At 35.2% G+C, this 21,179-nt stretch overlaps 1 protein-coding gene across 2 annotated transcripts in view; it reads right to left on the reverse strand.

Moving 5' to 3' along the window:
* Window positions 1-21,179, reverse strand: part of SPATA6 (spermatogenesis associated 6) — a 171,130-nt gene that overhangs the window by 63,904 nt on the left and 86,047 nt on the right. For both annotated transcript variants that reach the window (XM_010834435.1, XM_010834434.1), the window contains exons 7-9: window positions 15,992-16,285; window positions 11,969-12,056; window positions 6,533-6,573 (exon numbers count right to left, since the gene is read on the reverse strand). In XM_010834435.1, the coding sequence (XP_010832737.1) occupies window positions 6,533-6,573; window positions 11,969-12,056; window positions 15,992-16,285 (423 nt within the window). The remainder of the gene's footprint in view (window positions 1-6,532; window positions 6,574-11,968; window positions 12,057-15,991; window positions 16,286-21,179) is intronic.

Raw genomic sequence — 21,179 nt, forward strand, 5'->3', positions numbered from 1 at the left:
TTGGCATTGCCTTTCTTTGGGACTGGAATGAAAATTGACCTTTTCCAGTCCTGTGGCCACTGCTGAGTTTTCCAAATTTGCTGGTATATTGAGTGAAGTACTTTCACAGCATCATCTTTGAGGATTTGAAACAGCTCAACTGGAATTACTCAACAAAGCAATTTGAGCTCAACAAAGCTCAACACTAGCTTTGTTCGTAGTGATGCTTTCTAAGGCCCACTTGACTTCACATTCCAGGATGTCTGGCTCTAGATGAGTGATCACACCATCGTGATTATCTTGGTCATGAAGATCTTTTTTGTACAGTTCTGTGTATTCTTGCCACCTCTTCTTAATATCTTCTGCTTCTGTTAGGTCCATACCATTTCTGTCCTTGTATCAAGCCCATCTTTGCATGAAATGTTCCCTTGGTATCTCTAATTTTCTTGAAGAGATCTCTAGTCTTTCCCTTTCTATTATTTTCCTCTATTTTTTTGCACTGATCCCTGGGGAAGGCTTTCTTATCTCTCCTTGCTATTCTTTGGAACTCTGCATTTAAATGGGTATACCTTTCCTTTTCTCCTTTGCTTTTCACTTCTCTTCTTTACACAGCTATTTGTAAGGCCTCCTCAGACAGCCATTTTGCTTTTTTGCATTTCTTTTTCTTGGGGATGGTCTTGATCCCTGTCTCCTGTACAGTGTCACGAACCTCAGTCCATAGTTCATCGGGTGCTCTATCAGATCTAGTCCCTTAATTCTGTTTCTCACTTCCACTGTACAGTCATAAGGGATTTGATTTAGGTCATACCTGAATGGTCTAATGGTTTTCCCCACTTTCTTCAATTTAAGTCTGAATTTGGCAATAAGGAGTTCATGATCTCAGCCACAGTCAGCTAAAGCCCTTCTTGCTTTAAAGCCCTTCCTTAAAACTGTGGAGCCAAGACTCCCAAACACTTAACCTTTAAATATTTACCCATAAATATCCACCCTTAACTTTTCAGAGATATTACTCTTAACCTTTCAGAGATACTACTAAGTCTGCAAAGGTGATGCTCTCCCTTACTGCATAATCAAAGCTCTGCTTTGCTTGATATCAACAGATTCTTCAGTTATTGTGGTGATGTTTTTGGTGAGCTGGCAATTGACAACCCTGAAATCCAACTTAGATCCTGAAGATCCAAATAGACCCTCCTTGTTGCCACATCTAAGACACTCAACTCAGAAATATTTTTTTCCTCTGGGACTCTTGGGCCTCCCTCCTTGGTGGGGGGGGGGGGCTCTCTTAACTATCAATACAATGGTGTGGGAACTGAATCTTCTTGTTAGGTCTGGACTCTGCTCTCCTTTTGGTAAAGCTCCCAAATGCTGAGTTACTTTGTCTTGTAGGAATGGAGAACCCTTGTCATTATCTGGTCAAATCTGAAAACTTGTATCTCAGGTGGAAACATGTCTTGTTATATATGTTACTAATATGTCTCTCTGTCACTTTCTGCTCTGAGTTTGTAAGAGGAAGTCCACAGCAAAATGACCAGGAATGAACTACTAAAGCTATCCTGTAGCCAAATCTAAGAACTGACAGGTTCAGATGTCCTCAATCTACCAGAATCCTTAGTAAAAACTTTGCCCTTGGCCACCTGTCAGAAAATCATGAAAACTTTCCTCAGTTTCTTCTTTTTATTTTCCTCCATGGGAGAAAATGCTTCTGGAAGAAACCACTACCAAACCTTCCATCTTCTTAGAATTACAGATCTGTCAGGTCTCCAATTTAAGATACCAATCACTAGGTTGGCGCCCAAGACATAAGCTGTATCAGCAACATAATGACCAATGCTGTCAGATTCTTATGCCTGTATTTCAGTTTAGACCAATACCCCCTCCAAGTCAGATTCAATCTTTTGATCATCTTACGTATATTTACACGATGATTTTAAATTGCACACTTACTGTTCCAAAAAGCATAATTTCACTAAGTATATTTTAGAATTACAGTGGCTACCTTGGAGGGTGTTTTATATGAACAAAACTGTTTATGTAAAAGATGCCTTAGAATGAAAAAGAGCAAAATCCTACATATCCAATAGTCTGCACTTCTCAACTGGCACAATAAAAATTCCAAAAAAAAAAATTTCAGCGTTTACAAATTGCTTCCTTAAAAGATCTGTTGGCCAAGGCCAATTTTTAAGAATGTGAAAATGTAAAATTATGTCTTGTTAGGATACCCTCACACCCCACGAAAGAAATGGCCTTCAGCCCACTATTTATCTCCTGCCCTATCCTCTCCCTTGCCTGAGAACCCTATCCTCTTTCTGTGAGCTTTCATTCCCATCTCAAGTGCCAGAAACAAACACTCAGTGACTTCTTAAAATTAATCCCCTTCAGAATACATCAAGTGCCATATGGTTTACTTTTAAGCTCTGATCTTTTTCTGAGCTGAATAGTCAAGACATTCTCCAAAGTCTAACAAACAAGATAAAACAAGAAATTGCAGCAGAATTTAGAATTTTATATACTTTAATTCGGCTTTTCCACATTTCCTATCTCAATAAAAGGTATCAAGAAAACACTGAGTTGTCAAAATCAGAAATACAAAAGTTATTTATAATACTACACGGCTAAGAGCCTTTCAATACTCTCTGATTTCAAACTTTTCTTGACTATTTTTGCTTAGTTCATAGAATTAAAAAAAAAAAGGGCCTGGAGATATTTTTATTGAGATTTTGTTAATTTTTGAATTACCCTACATAGAAGTATATCTTTATGACACTGATGTTTTCTCTAGGAGAACATAGTACATCTTTTCCATCTGTCAAGTCTACTTTTCTGTCAACATTAACCCTAAATATCTGTCTAATATCTCCACTGCAATTGACCTCCATTACTATCATCTTAATCCAAGCCATCATGTCTCACATTGACTATTCAATAGTCTACTAACTTGTCTACTGTCTCCATTCTTTTCCCAGTCCACGCTACTATCAAGACTAATATTTTCAAAGTACAAAGCCAACTGTATCATCTCGTTGTTTAAAATAACTTCATTTACTTCCCATTGTACCTAGGATAATAATCAAAATTCTTAACATGGCAAAAAAGATTTATCCCTATCTACTACTCCAGCCTAAGCTTACACCGTGTGCCTGCTCATGTCTGTCACTCCTAGCAACACTGGTCTTTTAGTTGCCTACCCACTGAGCCTTTGTAAATGCTACTTCCCCCTTTTGCTTTGGGCATGTGCTTCCCTCCTTTTCACACAGTAAATTCCTATCCACCTTCAGAGCTCCAGAGCAGTCACTGAGCCTCAAAATCCTTTTTCCGTTCTCCTTCACCAGATCAAATCCTCCTAATATATAACTAGTCGAAGCCAGCATGCATATCCCTAGTGATATTTGTCACAGTTCCAATATATATTGATTTCTGTGATTTTATTATCTCTCTCATTATCATAAAATATCCATGAAGGCAGAGACAGTTACTAGTTTTGCTAATTTTTTGCTAATTTCTATTAATAATATAATAGAGTTTTAGTCATATCATCTTTCTTAATAGTAAAAGAGAAGCTGGGAGTAGAGAGGAACAAGGCATTCTAGATATGACAGAACAAAGGACTAGCTTTCCATCACGATTCATCTTTGCTTCCTTCAGAGCAGAATTACTGCTGAGAAGCAATCCCTGCATGTAGGTGTGGCCATCTGGTTAGTTCTTGACAGAGTGTAGGTAAAAATGTCATGTGTCAATTCAAGGCCAAGGCTTTTAAGAAACAGATATGCCTCTTCAGGTTCTTCTTCGTTTTCCACTATGTGAAGAGGACAGCAATGCTCTAGAATAAGGTGAAGACACAAAATGGGGTCACTTCGTGGACCTCTCTTCTCTTGCCTCTGCAGAATATATTTCTCAACAGAGCAAGGCAAAGTCTTGCTTTTCTAAAAATTTCTTGCAAACACTCCTAGTTTCATAACTCTTTTCCTTATAGATACCGTATAGCGTTCCACTACCAACTATTATACACCTATACGAAAACAATCCTTTATTTCTCCATGGGAAAAACAGCCCCGTTCAATGATGAATATGTATTTCTATGGAAATCTATCTCTTCAATACAAAAAATAATCCTGTGAGCTGACCTACTACCCACACAGACAGCCTTAGAAGGGTAGTATGAATGATTAACTTCTACTCTAACTCTGAAAGTGAAGAATACAGAGTTGAGGGTGGGCAGATAGTTAAGGGATAGAAGTGAAGCTCTTTAAAATATTTCATTTAGAAGAGGGAATTCTGAATATATACACCTACCTTTAAATAGACCAGTCAACACAGAACTGGATTATAGTTACCTTAGGATAAAGATTAGTGTCTGATAAACTTTTTCACCTTTCTATACTTTTATATATTTACTTTACTTGTTTTCTCTTTATAATCCACTCACACAACACACATATTTTAGGAATCCACACTATGTATTAGACAATATGCTAAGTACTGCTGCTGCTGCTAAGTCGCTTCAGTCGTGTCCGACTCCGTGCGACCCCATAGACGGCAGCCCACCAGGCTCCCCCGTCCCTGGGATTCTCCAGGCAAGAACACTGGAATGGGTTGCCATTTCCTTCTCCAATGCATGAAAGTGAAAAGTGAAAGTGAAGTCGCTCAGTCGTGCCTGACTCTTCGCAACCCCATGGACCGCAGCCTACCAGGCTCCTCCGTCCACGGGATTTTCCAGGCAAGAGTACTGGAGTGGGGTGCCATGGCCTGCTAAGTACTAGTGATTATCAATAAGTAAGACCAATAGGATCCTTGCCATTTTGGAACGGACAGATTAGTTTGTTTTTTTTTTTTAAAGGCAGACTATAAACAAAGATGTAAATAAAGAAGGAAATAAATACATAAAAATTGTGAAACATGACTTGAAGAAAATGTACAAAGACAGGCTTATCCCTTGGTGTTACAAGTAAGGTGGCTTCTCCAGGTCCCATACAAGACAATGAACATTATGCTTTTTGATGTATGTGTGTGTGTGCATGTGTGTGTGTTTACAGGCATGCTCACAAGCACATATATTACACAGATCGGTATACATGTATGTGTTTAAGTAAATTCCACATAATAGAGTGGGTCTGCACCAGGTGAACTATGCCAGGCCCACACTCCTCTAGGGACAGCCTTAAACAAGGGCACAGCCCTATACAAACACTATATGAGGGATGGTTCTATTTAAGTGCTATGATCTCAGATGCCAGTGCTTGCATAGACAGCAAAAGAATGCATAAGAATCACCTGGAAACTTGTAATAAAAATTTCCAGTCTCTATTCTCAGCAATTTTCATTTAGTAGGCCTGGAATGGATTGTCATAAAGTTCCACCTATATGATTCTGACACTTTGGTAGATTTGGATCCTCAGTCACAACTCTGCCTTGGCTCTTCCGTATTTCTTTCACCAAAATCAAAGCATGGCAAAGAACTATGCTATTCAGTGCCCTAAAGCACAGAATAAATCGTCTTCAAGTAAATAAACAAAAGTATTATAAAGAAAGGTGTGATTTTTGTTTTGCTTTCCTAAATATAATGCCTCCTCTTATTAAGAAGTTTTCACTTAGAGGCAGAAAAGATAAATCCTGGGGAAATACTTCTCAAAATGCAGAACATGAACTACGAGTGATATAGCAGGTTTTTAATATGCTGTCCAAAATAAATTTAGATAATACACAAGATTATTTTACATGGTGCATGGACATCCACTAAAAGACAGTGAATCACAAAGGAAAAAATGTACTTTCTTTTCAGTTCTCTTTCAATCAGAAATCTTCAGTTAGCTATTGGTAATGTCTGCTACACCTGTATGTCATTGCTTATCTCATTTTAAGAAATAGAGAACATGTCTCAGAGTCTTGTTATCTAGCTAGAATTTAATACCATTGTTTTGTTTTCCCTGTATTTTTAAGGCTATCATCCATTTAAAGCATATGATACTGATTTTCATTTATATTAATTTTCATTTATACTTATAAATGAAAAGAAGATGAACTTTCAGTTTTTGAATTTTTAAATTAATTTCTATTACAGTTGATTTACAATATTGTGTTAGTTTCCACTGTACAGCAAAATGAATCAGTTATAATATATATATATATATCTCCACTCTTTTTTAGATTCTGTGGATTTTTTAAAGATAGCGTAAATTATATGCAGATATTGCAAAAATTATGAGGATGCTGCTGTATGAATGAATGAATGAATAAAATTTAGCATTACTACTGTGAGATATCATTAAAAGTAACAGCCAATTTTGCTGTCTCTAACTCCCTCTCACACAAACACACACACACACAAACACAAATAACTAGTCCAAATGAACAATCGAAAGTCGCAAAATAGTTATAGGAGACACGCAATGAAAAGTCTATTCCAGACAAAATAATGACATTCCATAAGATGACAATTATTGTTTGTAAATTTCTTGACTAAATGAATATGATAATATCTGACCATACATTTCAGAAATTTACGTATGCTCTAACCTGAAAGCCAGGATAACTATCACATGTAGTTTTTATTACATACCTTATAATCCTTGGGTCGATAGCAGCCAAGATGAGAATGATCTAAAAAAGGACATATAAAAGAAACTATAAATATTTCCACCAAAAATAAATTTGGTTTAATCTTTGCTTTTTCCTACAATCACTGTTTCTATGATTATAATTTACACAGCAGTTTTCAGAAATACGTTCAAAATCCTTCAACAGTGTTACAAAGATGATAAGCATAAGTTCAAATCTATAAGTTCTTTAGCAAATAAATGATTTCACAAATATTATTTTCATTACAGTAGGAGGTATCTGATATAGACCATGTTAATTTTTCTTTGATAAACCAATCTGTGTGCATGACACTTTTTAGTTGACAAACCAGTTTATGATAATACATATTTTGAACATGCAGACTTGATAGATATTGCCAAACTACAAGTATTCCTAATCTTGGAGTCTATGCCTGAATCAAGTGAGTATAATGGAAACAGGACCAGCTTTAGCAAGTGGGAGCACACTGTCCTGTAGTGTATACATCTTGCTGACAAATAGATGTGCATTACAGTTTAGGCACCAGCACTTCTAATATGGCGACGGGCATATTCTCTGACTTTTCCAGTACTTCAGCTGTCCCATGTACCTCTTTCATTAGATTACATTAGATATTACATGTGAGGCAGTAAAATAAACGCTAACTATTATTACTAACAGCTTTCCTGGTGGCTGCAATGTGGGAGACCTGGGTTCAATCCCTGGGTCGGGAAGATCCCCTAGAGAAGGAAATGGCAACCCACTCCAGTACTCTTGCCTGGAAAATCTCATGGATGGAAGAACCTGGTAGGCTACAGTCCATGGGGTCGCAAAGAGTTGGACACGACTGAGCGACTTCACTTTCTTTCTATTATTACTAACACAACATCAACACATTACTATTGAATTCTAACTCAAACAAGGCCAGGTTCAATCTACCACAGATGCTAATTTGGTCAAGTTACACAATTAATTTCATGCCTCATTTTAAAAGTACAAAGACAATGCTTACCTTACCTCAAAACAGAGTTATAGTTATGATTAAGTTATACAATTCATAAAAGTAACTATTCTCAGTATTTACAACAGTGGGTTATAAAATTATTTCAAATCTCTCCCTAAAACAAACCACTACATTATAAATGTACATTTGGTGTTCTATTTATTACTTAAAGGAGTCAACTTTGTAGAATTACAATCTCTATTATATTGATAGATGAGAAAATCAGAACCATAATTTGAAACTCTACTTTACTAATACATTTCAATAAAAAAACACTCCTAACAGTCTATATTTTACCTTCCCTAACCACTTTGTACAGAAAAACAGGCTATACAGATACAGACCCAGGATAATCTGTGCCGTGCTGTGCTTAGTTACTCAGTTCTGTCTGACTCTTTGTGACCCCATGGACTGTAGTCCGCCAGGCTCATCTGTCCATGGAATTCTCCAGGCAAAAACCATTTATAAACTTACTCTAATTCAGACAAACTTCTACAATTTTCTTTCATTTTTATAAATTAAACTAATACTTTGATCTGAGGTTTCCTAATGTTCATATTTAATCACCCTTACTAACAATTAGGCACTAACTATATCCTAAATGTAGGAGATAAAGGAGATAAAAATCATGGCCCATGGTTGTACAGTGCTTATAATTCACTTAAGTTATTACCAAGTCAAATAACAGCAGCATAAAAGGACAAGCTACATCAGAATGGTACTGGCAATTAATGCTATCAAAAAGTCATATCAGAGCCCAGTGTCTCAAAGTTGAAGACAATCAGGCAAAACTTCCTATAGGAGGAAAAAGTTGAGCTGGGCCTTAATGTATGGGTCACACTAAAGAAAAGTATAAGGAAAATGAAAGAACTAATTTAGATTTTGTGTGAGTATATGTGTGCTCTTGAACAATTTACATTTCCTTAAATCTCAGATTTCTTCATCTGTAAAGTGAGGATAACTAATAGTACCTAAAATTTTTGAGGTTACTGTGAGTAATGAATCAATGAAATATAAGTACTTAGAATAGTGGCTAGCAGAAAACACAATATATATTAGCTATTATTTGATTCTCCTATAATCTCATGAAATCAGTGTTACAAAATGAATATTTGTGTCCTCCCAAAATGCGTATGTTGAAGCCCTACTCCTCAAAGTAACAGCATTTGGAAATGAGAGGTATTTGCTAAATCCTAAGCAAATTAAAAAAGGACAACTTTAAAATGCTCAAATGACCAGATGAAGCTTCCAAATATTCTTAACGTACGAGAGATACTAAGTTTCTTCAAAAGGATTGCATAGATTAGAATTATATTTCATGGAAATTCTAGCCAGAGAAAACTTGGAGATTTTATCTAAAAAAAAAAATACATCTAAAGGATAGTAGGGAAAGGAGTAAGAGAGTGGTGGAAAAAAAAGGAACTTGGGGTTGTAAGATCTGGGTTCAAGTTCTATAGTGCTCCAACAGGTCACATAGCCTCTCTAAGCTTTGGTCACTCTCTTCCTGATCAAACATAGTTAAATCCACCTTCACATGACTCGAATGAAGACTAAATCAATCAACACTGGTGAAAATGGTATCCAATAGGAACTTAAAAATTATTCTGCAAGATAATTTGATAATAAAATTTTCAAGAAGAATTTCCAAGATAGTCATAAGTGAAAATTTACTATGCCTAAGACAGTCTATCGTAAGACATTTCCACAAGTATTTAAATAGCTGATGAGAATCCAAAGTACAGTTGCTCAACTACGAGACAGAAAGAAAAGCAGTCCACAGAATAGGGGCATTAAAATTAGAGAAAAGAGAAGGGAAGCTCTTTATGGTAAAAGGCAAATAATAAATGTATAAAGAAAAATGGAATTTTTAAAATATTTGGTAAAAATCACCATAATAAACTGTTTCCAGCAAGAACCATCAACATATGGTAAAGAGGTCAAAGTCAAGGAGTATTAACTGAGTCTTGATCTCCCCAAAATTACAAAGGGAAGGAAGAAATAGCAGCTTTTTCCTGCAGAAACCTGGCAGATAACACCGTAATCAAGTGAGCAAATTAACATCATCAGTAACAAAGCAACATCACATACATCTTGACGTGCTGCACTGAGAGTAATATATCACTTCTGTTGTATTTTGGGAGAAAAAGAATAAATCTAATAAAGAGGAAAATAGTAAAACAAACCCAAATTGAGGGATTTTCTATTTAAAAAGTGGCCTTTACCCTTAAAAATGATCACAAACACAAAGAAAGGCCAAAGAACTGATCCATATTAAAGAAAACAAAAGAGATGTGGCAACTGAAGGATATGCATGATGTGGCATTCCTTTTGCTATAAAAGTATTAGAACAAGTGGCAAAATCTGAGTTAGGTTTATAGATTAGTCAACATTATTATATTGTTAGTTTCTTGTTTTGATAATTACATCACCTTAAGATAAAAACTGTGTTAGTTTTCTCGGGCTGTCTTCTACCATAAATTAGGTGAATTAAACAATAAACATTTATTTCTCATACTTCTAGAAACTGGAAGTCTGAGATGTGGGTGGCAACACAGCCAGGTTTTGGTGAAAGCTCTCATCTGGCTTGAGGATGGCTGCCTTTTGGTTGTGTCCTTACATGATAGAGAGAAAGGAACAAAACTCATCTAAACCTAATTACCTCCCAAAGGTAATGACCCATCTCCAAATAACACCACTGGGGGTTAGAACTTCAACATGTGAATTTTGAGGGACACAATTCAGTCCATAGCAACGTCGGGAAAAATTTTTACGCAGACACACATACAGAGATGGAGGCAAGGAGGAGAAAGAAAGAGAAAGATTGAGGGAGAAGGAAAAGCAAATATTAGTATTTGTAGATTCTGAGTAAAAGGCATAGGGGAATTCTTTGTACTATTTCAACTTTCTATAAGTCTAAAATTATATCAAAATAAAAAGTTAAAAGAAAAAGCACCTCATTATTGACCTAATTGTACCTCTATATAGGCAGCTGATTGCTTTGATATGAAGTTACTAGAAACTATAATAGTTCTGCTGGGAAATATATAATAATTGTTAGGGGAAATCAGATATTTAAGTGCATTTCAAAAACATCTTCCCAAGAAAAGTCTATATTGAAGTCATTTTCAATTTTTCTGGTCTTTAAAGCATATTTACTCAATGTCTATAAATTTAGTCCAAGAGGGGAAACAGTATAACATCTGTTCCTAATTTCATATAATCTATTATTCAGAGTACAAAAGGCTTATCAATTACCCTATTTATCTCCCAATTAATGCTAAAAAAGGAAAACAGGTGAGTGCAAACTCTTCATGTTCTTAGATAAGAATGTTTTATATCCTAATTTTAAAAGAGAGAGATTATATACTAGAGTTTAGAATCAGAAAGAGACAAAGCTCACAATATATTGATTATATTTTTTTACTCTCACTTTTCTATGCCTTTTTCTTAGTGTGCAATAAATTAACTTAAAAGCTTCTGGTGAATTGACTAGCCAGCGTCTACAGATATTAATACTTAGACGTCCCTAATTAGGCTTCCCAGGTAGCTCAGAGGTAAACAATCCTTCTGCCTGAAGAATCTCATGGACAGTGCAGCCTGGTGAGTTACAGTCCGTAGGGTCACAGAATCAGACACAACTGAGCGCGCATGTGCGCGCGCACACACACACACACACACACACACACACACACACACACACACATCCCCAACTATAAAATACTATTTAATCTTCTTTATTAAAATCATCTTCATATTGAACTTAGAAATAACCTATCTAACTATTAGGATCAGGCCTAAAAATGAAAAAAAAAATTGTTATAAACTAAATCTAAAGAATGTTATCTTTCCCGAAATATAAATTTTATTGTGACAGTTGATATTAAGTGTCCTGTGTGCTAGGGCATCTTGCATAGTAATATTTATCATGTTATCTTCATTCTTCAATAAACTGATAATCAGAGTAGTTAAGATAATTTGTTCAAGAATGCTCCATTTATAAATAAGTGGCTGAGCAAGCATTCAAATATACGTGTAAATGCATGTCTAAAAGTATCAGCTTGAACTCTTTCTACAACTGTATTTCCCAAAGCCTGTTCCACAAGCAGTAATGCATGTTAAAGCAGGAAAAAGGTTTCATGGCCAAATAAATTTAAAAATTGTTGAGCAAAACAAAATCAAAGTTTTTTGTTGTTGTTTTGTTTTACTAAAAGGTATCACAGTCTTTAATATGCTAATATGTGTTTTGAATCACAAAGAAGATGGTTTATAGCAGCATTTAAATTCTATTATTTTTAGAGAGTATCTACCTGGGTGTCCCATAGGTTTTAAAAAGTGTCATTGTAACATACTTTCCAATATAGCCACGATTCTGTTTTTTTTTTTTTTAATTGATAGGAAAGATAACTAAAACAATAGAGATAACTTGTATATTACCATTGTGCAGCCTGGACCATCCATCTCTTTCACAGTCTCTGCCAGGAGATCCAAATAGAGCATCGGCCCTAGGACTTGGGGGATCAACCTAGAATAAGGAAAATTTCAATGTAACCAAAAGCTTAATTTTTTTTCAGTCTAATGGTAACAGAAAATCAAGTAAGGTGCATAGATCACATATCATCAGGTTTACACGATACTGCCTACATAGTTCAGGCACGTTCCAAAATCAGAGCTTAGCCAAGTATTTTGCTGTTTGTTTTTAAGTAAAATTTAAATCCAAGAAATTTAAAATTATATTCTGAATCCACTCTAAAATCAACAGATTTACAGCTGATATGTCCATTGTTCTATTGCCTAATTTGCTTCCCACTACAGAGTTAAAAGGCAATGGCACCCCACTCCAGTACTCTTGCCTGGAAAATCCCATGGACGGAGGAGCCTGGTAGGCTGCAAGTCCATGGGGTCACTAAGAGTTGGACACGGCTGAGCGACTTCACTTTTACTTTTTACTTTCATGCATTGGAGAAGGAAATGGCAACCCACTCCAGTGTTCTTGCCTGGAGAATCCCAGGGACGGCGGAGCCTGGTGGGCTGCCGTCTATGGGGTCGCACAGAATTGGACATGACTGAAGCGACTTGGCACAGAGTTAAAAAGAGAAATCTTACTTTGCTACATTTCAAAAACAAGTTTAGCCTTTTATTACTTACCTCCTTAGCATACAGATTTTGAATTTAGTGTCTTTACCTGGCTGTGTTTAGGAGCCAGCATTCTGAGTATAGGAATAACATATTAACAGTCATCCATGTTTTCTAACAAAAAGAGTCAGACTGATTTAAATCTGTGCAAAAAAGACAGCTCTATCTACCAAAATTAAAAGTTTTTTACATAAAAGGGCAATATCAAGAGAGTGAAAAGGCACCCATGTAGTAGGGCAAAATATTTGCAAATTATTATCTGAAAAGGCATTAATATTCAGAATATATCAACAAACTTCAAAAACTCAATAAAAAAAATTGAGCCAAAGGACTTCAAAAAGACACTTCTCCAAAAAAAAAATATATACAAATGACCAATAAGCACATGAAAAACCATTCAGCATCACTAGTCATTAGTAAAATGCAAGTCAAAAGTCTATTTTACCCCCATCATGAGATACCATTCTACACCCTCAGGATAGCTACAATAAAAATAAAACAGAAAATAACAGACATTAGTGAGAATGTGGATAAATTGGAAACATCATACATTGCTGGTGAAAACACAACAAACTCTGGAAAAGAGTTCGGCAATTCTTCAACAAGCTAAACACAGAATTACCAGGTGTTAGTCCCTCAGTTAGGTCTGACTCTGTGAACCCACAGACTGTAGCCCACCAGGCTCCTCTGTCCATGGATTTCCCAGGCAAGAATACTGGAGTGGGCTGCCATTCCCTTCTCCAGGCAATCTTCCTGACCCAGGCATTGAACTTAGGTCTCCCGCATTGTGGGCAGATTCTTTACTGTCTGAACCACCAGGGAAGCCCATATGGCCCCGCAAATTCCACTCCTAGGTATTAAAGCAGTTGGGAATTAAAACAGATATTCAAACAAAACTTGTACAGGAATGTTCACAGAAGTACTATTCACATAACTAAAAGGTGAAAACTCAAATGTCCATCAACAGATTAATGGATACACAAAATGTACACTGAACTATTCAGCCATAAAAAGAATCAAGTGCTGATACGTGCTGCAACACAAATGAAACTTGAAAGCACTGTACTAAATGTACTAAATGAAAAACAACAAAAAGGCAAAAATTGTATGTTTCTATTTATATGAAATGGCAGAATCAAAATATTATGACTATTTTACCATAATAGAAAAAAATACTAACTTCCACATAAATAAAAAAAGCAAAGAATGTAGCTTAACTCATAGAATGGTTGTGCTGGTTTGTTTGGGAGCATACTAGTTCCTTGAAACTTCTTTATTCTTTAAGATTACTTTTTATACAGTACCTATAAAACTAGAATGTCTTTCCTAGGAGTATTATATTTTGTATATTCATATATCAAATTAAAATTTTGCTTGGTTACCAATTTTGTTAAGTGCTTTGAAAATCATGAATGGTTACAGAGGTGGGAGGCATATGTTTATAAACACAGTTGGAAAAATCTAGTCCTTTACAGTCACTGTAAGTAATTTTGTAGCTATAAACTTAGAAGCATGTATTTCTTCCTGTTCATTGCAAGTTGAAAGGGAAACTATTTAATAAAAATCTCAAAATTTATACCAAGAATTAAAAAAATTATTCTATTTTAAGTAGTGACATGAAAATAATACTAAACATTTTAAGAGTAGTTATTTCCCTAAGCAATTTTTATGTGGCTAATGTTCAAAATATTCCTAGCTATCTTTGTACATAGGTATTTTAATTAAAGTGCTAATATTCCTTCAGGTTAGAATTTAGTCCTTTCTTTTCAATTTAATTTGCAATTGTGGGCAAACAAAATTAAAGGCATTCTGGAACTGCCATCAAACAAGCAAGTAATCATATCTGGATATTGTTCAAACAACCAAAAACAGTGACCAGAACCTATAAACAAGTTCTATAATTAAGACAAGTGCAATTACAATGATCTCAATAAAATGTAACCATTTAAAAGTTACCGTTAACTATTAAAATTTTTTTTTACAATAAAAATCTATTACTTTAGGCTAAAATAATAAAAGATACATAGTCAAAATAAGAAAATGGAATGAAATATTGCTTAAAGTATATCTAAATATTTTTAAAATGGTATCACAAATGTTAAAAAAGCTATTAGATCATCAAAGGAACATGTTTACTTGTTTGCATTTACATTCACATTTTAAAATTTGGGAAAATGCACTGGAAACATTAAAGTAAGAAAGTGTTTTATAGATACCTCAAAAAGTTGTTTTGCTTCTATAGGCACTTGAATCTTCAAGTTTATTATTATATAAAGCAATTTTTAAAATTAATTTGCAATTTTTTGTTACTGAAATGCTTTTAAGGCAAAATACTTTAAAAAAATTAAAGAAATTATGAAGATTCTGAGAAAGATTTTTATTATTATTCAGTTCAGTTCAGTTCAGTCGTTCAGTCATGTCCGACTCTTTGCGACCCCATGAATCGCAGCATGCCAGGCTTCCCTGTCCATCACCAACTCCCGGAGTTCACTCAGACTCACGTCCATTGAGTCAGTGATGCCATCCAGCCATCTCATCCTCTGTCGTCCCCTTCTCCTCCTGCACCCAATCCCTCCCAGCATCAGGGTCTTTTCCAATGAGTCAACTCTTCATATGAGGTGGCCAAACTATTGGAGTTTCAGCCTCAGCATTAGTCCTTCCAATGAACACCTAGGACTAGTCTCCTTTAGGATGGACTATAGACCCTTAAAAATTAGCCAAAATCTTTTTGACTATCATATGGATACAAGCTTTAAACACAAAACACATCATAACAGGCTTCCATACAGAAAGATTAGAAACTCTATTACCCTTAAAGTTAAGTCTTCTCTTTGAAAGGCCTTTCTGTTCCCATCAAATGATGATTTGCTTCAAACTCCATTATATAAGGTTTACCCAAGGGACATAATTACAAGGGAAACTTTTCCATTACAATTTTTTAAAGGGTTAGGGGGTGGGTGTCTTCCTTTTCACAAAGAAAACTAGTTCCTGTTTTAAAATCCTACTCTGCCATTTTAATACTAATGTCAATTATATATCAGTTCAATTTGTAAAGTTATTACACTGTCCACTTATAAGAAGAAAGGAAACAGCTACTTAGAGGACTTATGGGATTCATAATGGAGCTTGATCTCTGTCAGGTTTAAAGGCTGCAAAAGAATGTTTTTATTAAGTTAATTTTCCATTTTAGATTGCTAGGCTAACATACAGTTCATGAAGAAAAATTATTCATATAAGCTAGAAGTTGAAAGAAGTTTGAGTAATATTTTAGTGCAATTACAAATTAGATCAATTTCAAATGGAAATGTTTCAAAGAACACATACATGTCTAATCACAAATGGAGGTTTATCTGTTTCTTTTTTGAATTCATAAGGGCCGAGATTTAAATGGGCCAGCCGCCGCCTGGTGTCTTCCGATAGCTCACACATGCGTCTTTTTGTGTAAGGAGATGGAGAGTGTGATTTTGAAGAAATTGTAGGCTGTTCGTAGTTTTTTGCATTTATGCAATACTTATTCCTCTCAGGTGACTTGGATTTTTTCTTTTGTGACCTTGATGTTCTGTTTTGTAGTCTGCCGTGTGGTTTTTCAACTGGAGCCGTATGGTAAACAAATTTATCCTAAACATAAAAAATAAAAATTAGTTTGGCCAGGAGAATATATTTTATACATATTATGACCCTTGGGTAAACCATATATATAACCAAGGTTATAAGGTACATATAATCTATCAAAACCAACTAGATCAGTCTCTCTTATTTGTGCAGATTCTGGGGGAAGTCAAATCCATATCCTCCCAAATAACTCTGTCTAGTAACAAGTGAAATATACTGTACCATACTTCTTCTTAAGTATAATAAGTACTTTATAAAAGTTAAAGCCCAATATTTAATCATTTGAAAAATCTAAGAAAAAATTAAAAAGTTATTTTTCAATATACTAAAGATTAATGTAAATGTTGGTTTACCATTTATAACTATGTATTCAAATAATTGGCTATATAATTTAAGAGGGTAAGTATAATAATCTTACAAATACACATCTAATTAGTTGATTATAAAATCCTAATGGAGAAAACTATATATGTTTTATTCATACTATTATAATTACATATACTTGCACAATATGAAAATCTGAAGTAAAGCTTTTTACATATTTTCATTGAACATATTTTTTGAATTATACAAGGTGATTAGAATTTTAATATCTCTTCTAAACTTTAAAATTCAATGGCAGATAACCATAACGTCTTAATTCTGTACTTTCATAAAAGTAAAAATATCCAAAAGACATGTTACAAATTTTAATAACTAGTACTCTATCTTCTAATAATATTGGCTAATAGTCCAAAATTTTAAAAACAAACATGATATTTCTAAAATTTTTGAGTTATTAGGATATTTTATTCAAATAAAAATTATTCTGCCTTACAAAAGCTGGGTCACAAATAAACAATGTTAAGACCACTTCAAGCATTATCTAGATTTATAAGCTTTCCAATATTAGAGAAAACAGACGGTTAAGAATCTGTGAATGTCCTCCTAACTTTATAACTTTAAAAAACCACCTAACCTACCTCTGCCCTTTTCTACCTTCTCCCTACCTGCTATGGGTATCTATTTCAGAGTAAATAAAATACAAACATAAAATAGAAAAGTCATGCATTTTTTAAAGCAGATAAACAGAAAAGAAAATAGGAAAACAAGAAAACATTTCCTGATTAGGAAAAAGGTAAGTCCACAAGTTTCATACAGACCAGCAGCATCAGATTATTTCATCATCTTTCTTTCTTCTCTAGCTCTTGTTAATGCTCCTGGACCTTCTCCCACCTTGTTCAATGACTTCAACAAGTAATTCAGAATTTTCATCCCATTTCATGCATCTTTATGACATCACACTGACTCAAAGCAGCAGCAATGTTAGCACATGAACCTTTGAGGTTTAATAAAATGTTCAAGCAATGAATCTTTCCAAGACCTTGGACTTAGACTTTCTACTGCTGAGCTTTAACTATTTCTTTCTACTTTATCTTAGATTTCATCATTATTCAGATTCACTGCACCCTAAACTCTGAAAATCTCTTGTTGACCAAACCTTCTTTTCCTCAACCTACTCTTTTTATTTTCACTGAATCTGTTACTTGCCCTCCTGTCCTCTTCAGCCCCTAGATCTCTTTCCCCTAGATCTTCATACATTTTTAGTGTCTCTTACTTTCAGATGCAGATGAATCCATCATTACCTATTTCAGCAATGCTGTAAAGTTCCTTCTTACCCACTTCTATTTATACCAAACCAACACTAACTCGAACTTTCTTCTTCATTACACTTTTTAAATACTGAATATCATACAGAAAGTGAGCTATATCTGTGCTGCATCTACCACAGATTCATGCTTTCTAACCTAATCAACCCTTAATGTATCCTATTAATGTCCAACAAAACTTATAATGCTAAGTCACTTCAGTCGTGTCCGACTCTGTGCAAACCAGTAGACAGCAGCCCACCAGGCTCCCCCGTCCCTGGGATTCTCCAGGCAAGAACACTGGAGTGGGTTGCCATTTCCTTCTTCCAACACATGAAAGTGAAAAGTCAAAGTGAAGTCACTCAGTCATATCCGACTCTTAGCGACCCATGGACTGCAGCCTACCAGGCTCCTCTGTCCATGGGATTTTCCAGGCAAGAGTGCTGGAGTGGGTTGCCATTAGTGGCTGTTTTACACTGTTTCATACAAAATGGCTCCCTCCATCAGCTACCAGGCAACAGCAATTGTAACAAAAGGAGACTTGAAAAGTGCTTGTCTTCTTTTACTCCAGAAAAACTTTTCTGCCTTATGTGAAGGAGCTGAAATTTGCCTGCTAGATGAGGACAGTCTATGGCCATCACCCCAGTTGACATCAAGCCAAATACCAGGAATGTAAAGTCCCTCTCAGACCAAGAAGTCATCTAGCTGCCAAACATTTAGGTGAAGCCATCCTAGACCACTCAGCCCTAGCCTAGCCAGCCCAAACCAAAAGAACAACACAGCCAAGCCACACAACAGTGAGAAACATCTTAAGTTACTTAGTTACACAGGAAACCTGATACAGATTATCAGACATACTAATAAAGTCACTTTATTAATATGTAATACGTAACTACTTACTACTAATGATAAACTCTAATCTGTGGTAGGTAAAAGAAAGTAAGTAGAAATGATTTATTCCAGAAAATCCCAATAATATACCTTATTATTATCAGTCCATTCAATTGGTGACATCAATTGTGATTTAAAAAACTTGAAAAAAAAATGTTCCCAAAGGAATAAAGATCATTATAAATATTTATAAACCTAAATTATCATATGAAGTTTATTTTACTCACTCTTAAAAATTAAAATGGTTTGTCTTATTTAAAACTGTATTTAAAGCTGAAAATGCTGTTTTATAGCCATTAAAAATTTAATTGTAACTAATACTTACTTGGGAAAAAAGTGGATTTAGCATGTTCTCAAACAGTATCACATAAAATTAAAATTCTGCCTGTTACCATCCACAATTTTAATGTAAAAATGTATACTCTGTTGCACCTATCAGACAATATATTCTAATATCTCATCTATGTCTTCTACATCTCAATTATCTTAATTAAAACCATAACCTCAGTAACAGTCACAAAATTTATTAATTATATATTACATGCCAGGCACATATATTCTCAAATCTTTAAATCAGTCTTATGAGGAACTTGAAACCAAATCTGTCTTATTTTCAAGAATATTGTCTTAAACACTAACATCAGTAACTGTTTCTCACATTTCTGTTCCACAAAGAACAAATGACAAACACTGAAACAGCAAGTCAGCCGAAAGCTTAGAGAGGAAAATGCTAGTCCAGTGAAACTACCAGTGGGATGACAGCTCTCATTAATTAGTAAGGAGTCTCCCACCAAGCTGTACACTTAGAGCGTGTGCACTCTTCTGTGTGTATGCCACACTTCTGACCGAAAAAGAGAACTTTCCACCCATCAGCAGAAGCGAATACCCCAGCGTGGAAAGGAAACTTGTTCTGATCAGGGAAAGAATTTACGACAATTTATAAATGTGCACAGAGCATATCTCCAAACAAGTCAGTAAGCCAGCTCTACATCTGGCAAGCAAGTCATCAGACCTCTAACAGCAGTATTTCATCTTGCATTTAAAAGAAAAATAATTAGGCTAAACTCTGACATAGCAAATGTCTTGCTAAACAAAGTAAAAAAGATCCCCTTGATAATCTTAAAACTATATTTTACCTTTTTTAGCTTGTTGTCACCCTGAGAAAATTTACTGTTAAACTGTGGATGTAGGAAATTAACATTCTACTTTTCCCACCATAGGTCCAGTCCTGCCCTGTTTGGGGCCACTAGGCTTTATATAGTCCTGGCTCATGGTCACAGGCTGCCCATTGTTACCTGGTCATAATGTAGCCACATATGTATGAGTAATGCCTGGACATTGTTAGATCATCTGCGGACAGGGTAGCAAGATGAGCCTGGTGACTCAGCAGAAAGTTGGACCAAAATGGAGTATTAGATCCAGATATCTGAGTTTGCTAAAAACAGTTTTTACAAACATAGAAGGTACTTAAACTGAAATAGCCAAGCTTCTCTTGATCTGATAGCATTAGAACAGCCACCAAACTCGAGCAACAGTCCCTTAAGGAATCAGAAACACTCAAGAAGCTATACCTACTAAACACCTATAACCCAGTCTGAGTACCTGTGGTCCCATTTGATAAAAAGGGAACTTTTTAGCAAATCCTTTGAACTTTAAGTTCTTTAAGATTTATAGAAGCCTCCAATCTGGTTCTCTGTGGGACTTCTTGATCCCAACATCTTTCTGGCAGTTTAATTTCTTTCCATTTAAAACAAACAAAAAAAAAAACCATGAAGTAAGTAAGTCAATGTACCATCTACCAACTGTAACAAGCTTTTCACATTAACACTTATTAACATGTAAACAAAATGCTAAATATCTACGATAACTGCCTTAAAGATTCAAATATAATCCCTTACGATTATACAGTGGAAGTGAGAAACAGATTTAAGGGACTAGATCTGAGAGAGTGCCTGATGAACTAAGGATGGAGGTTCATGACATTGTATAGGAGACAGGGAGCAAGACCATCCCCAAGAAAAAGAAATGCAAAAAAGCAAAGCAAATGGCTATCTGAAGAGGCCTTACACATAGCTGTGAAAAGAAGAGAAGCGAAAAGCAAAGGAGAAAAGGAAAGATATACCCATTTGAACGCAGAGTTCCAAAGAATAGCAAGGAGAGATAAGAAAGCCTTCCTCAGTTATCAATGCAAAGAAACAGAGGAAAACAATAGAATGGGAAAGACTAGAGATCTCTTCAAGAAAATTAGAGATACCAAGGGAACATTTCATGCAAAGATGGGTTCAATAAAGGACAGAAATGGTATGGACCTAACAGAAGCAGAAGATATTAAGAAGACGTGGCAGGAATACACAGAAGAACTATACAAAAAAGATCTTCAC

This window comes from Bison bison, unplaced genomic scaffold (genome assembly GCF_000754665.1).
Source record: "Bison bison bison isolate TAMUID 2011002044 unplaced genomic scaffold, Bison_UMD1.0 scf7180017864033, whole genome shotgun sequence".
NCBI classification, from domain to species: Eukaryota; Metazoa; Chordata; class Mammalia; order Artiodactyla; family Bovidae; genus Bison; species Bison bison.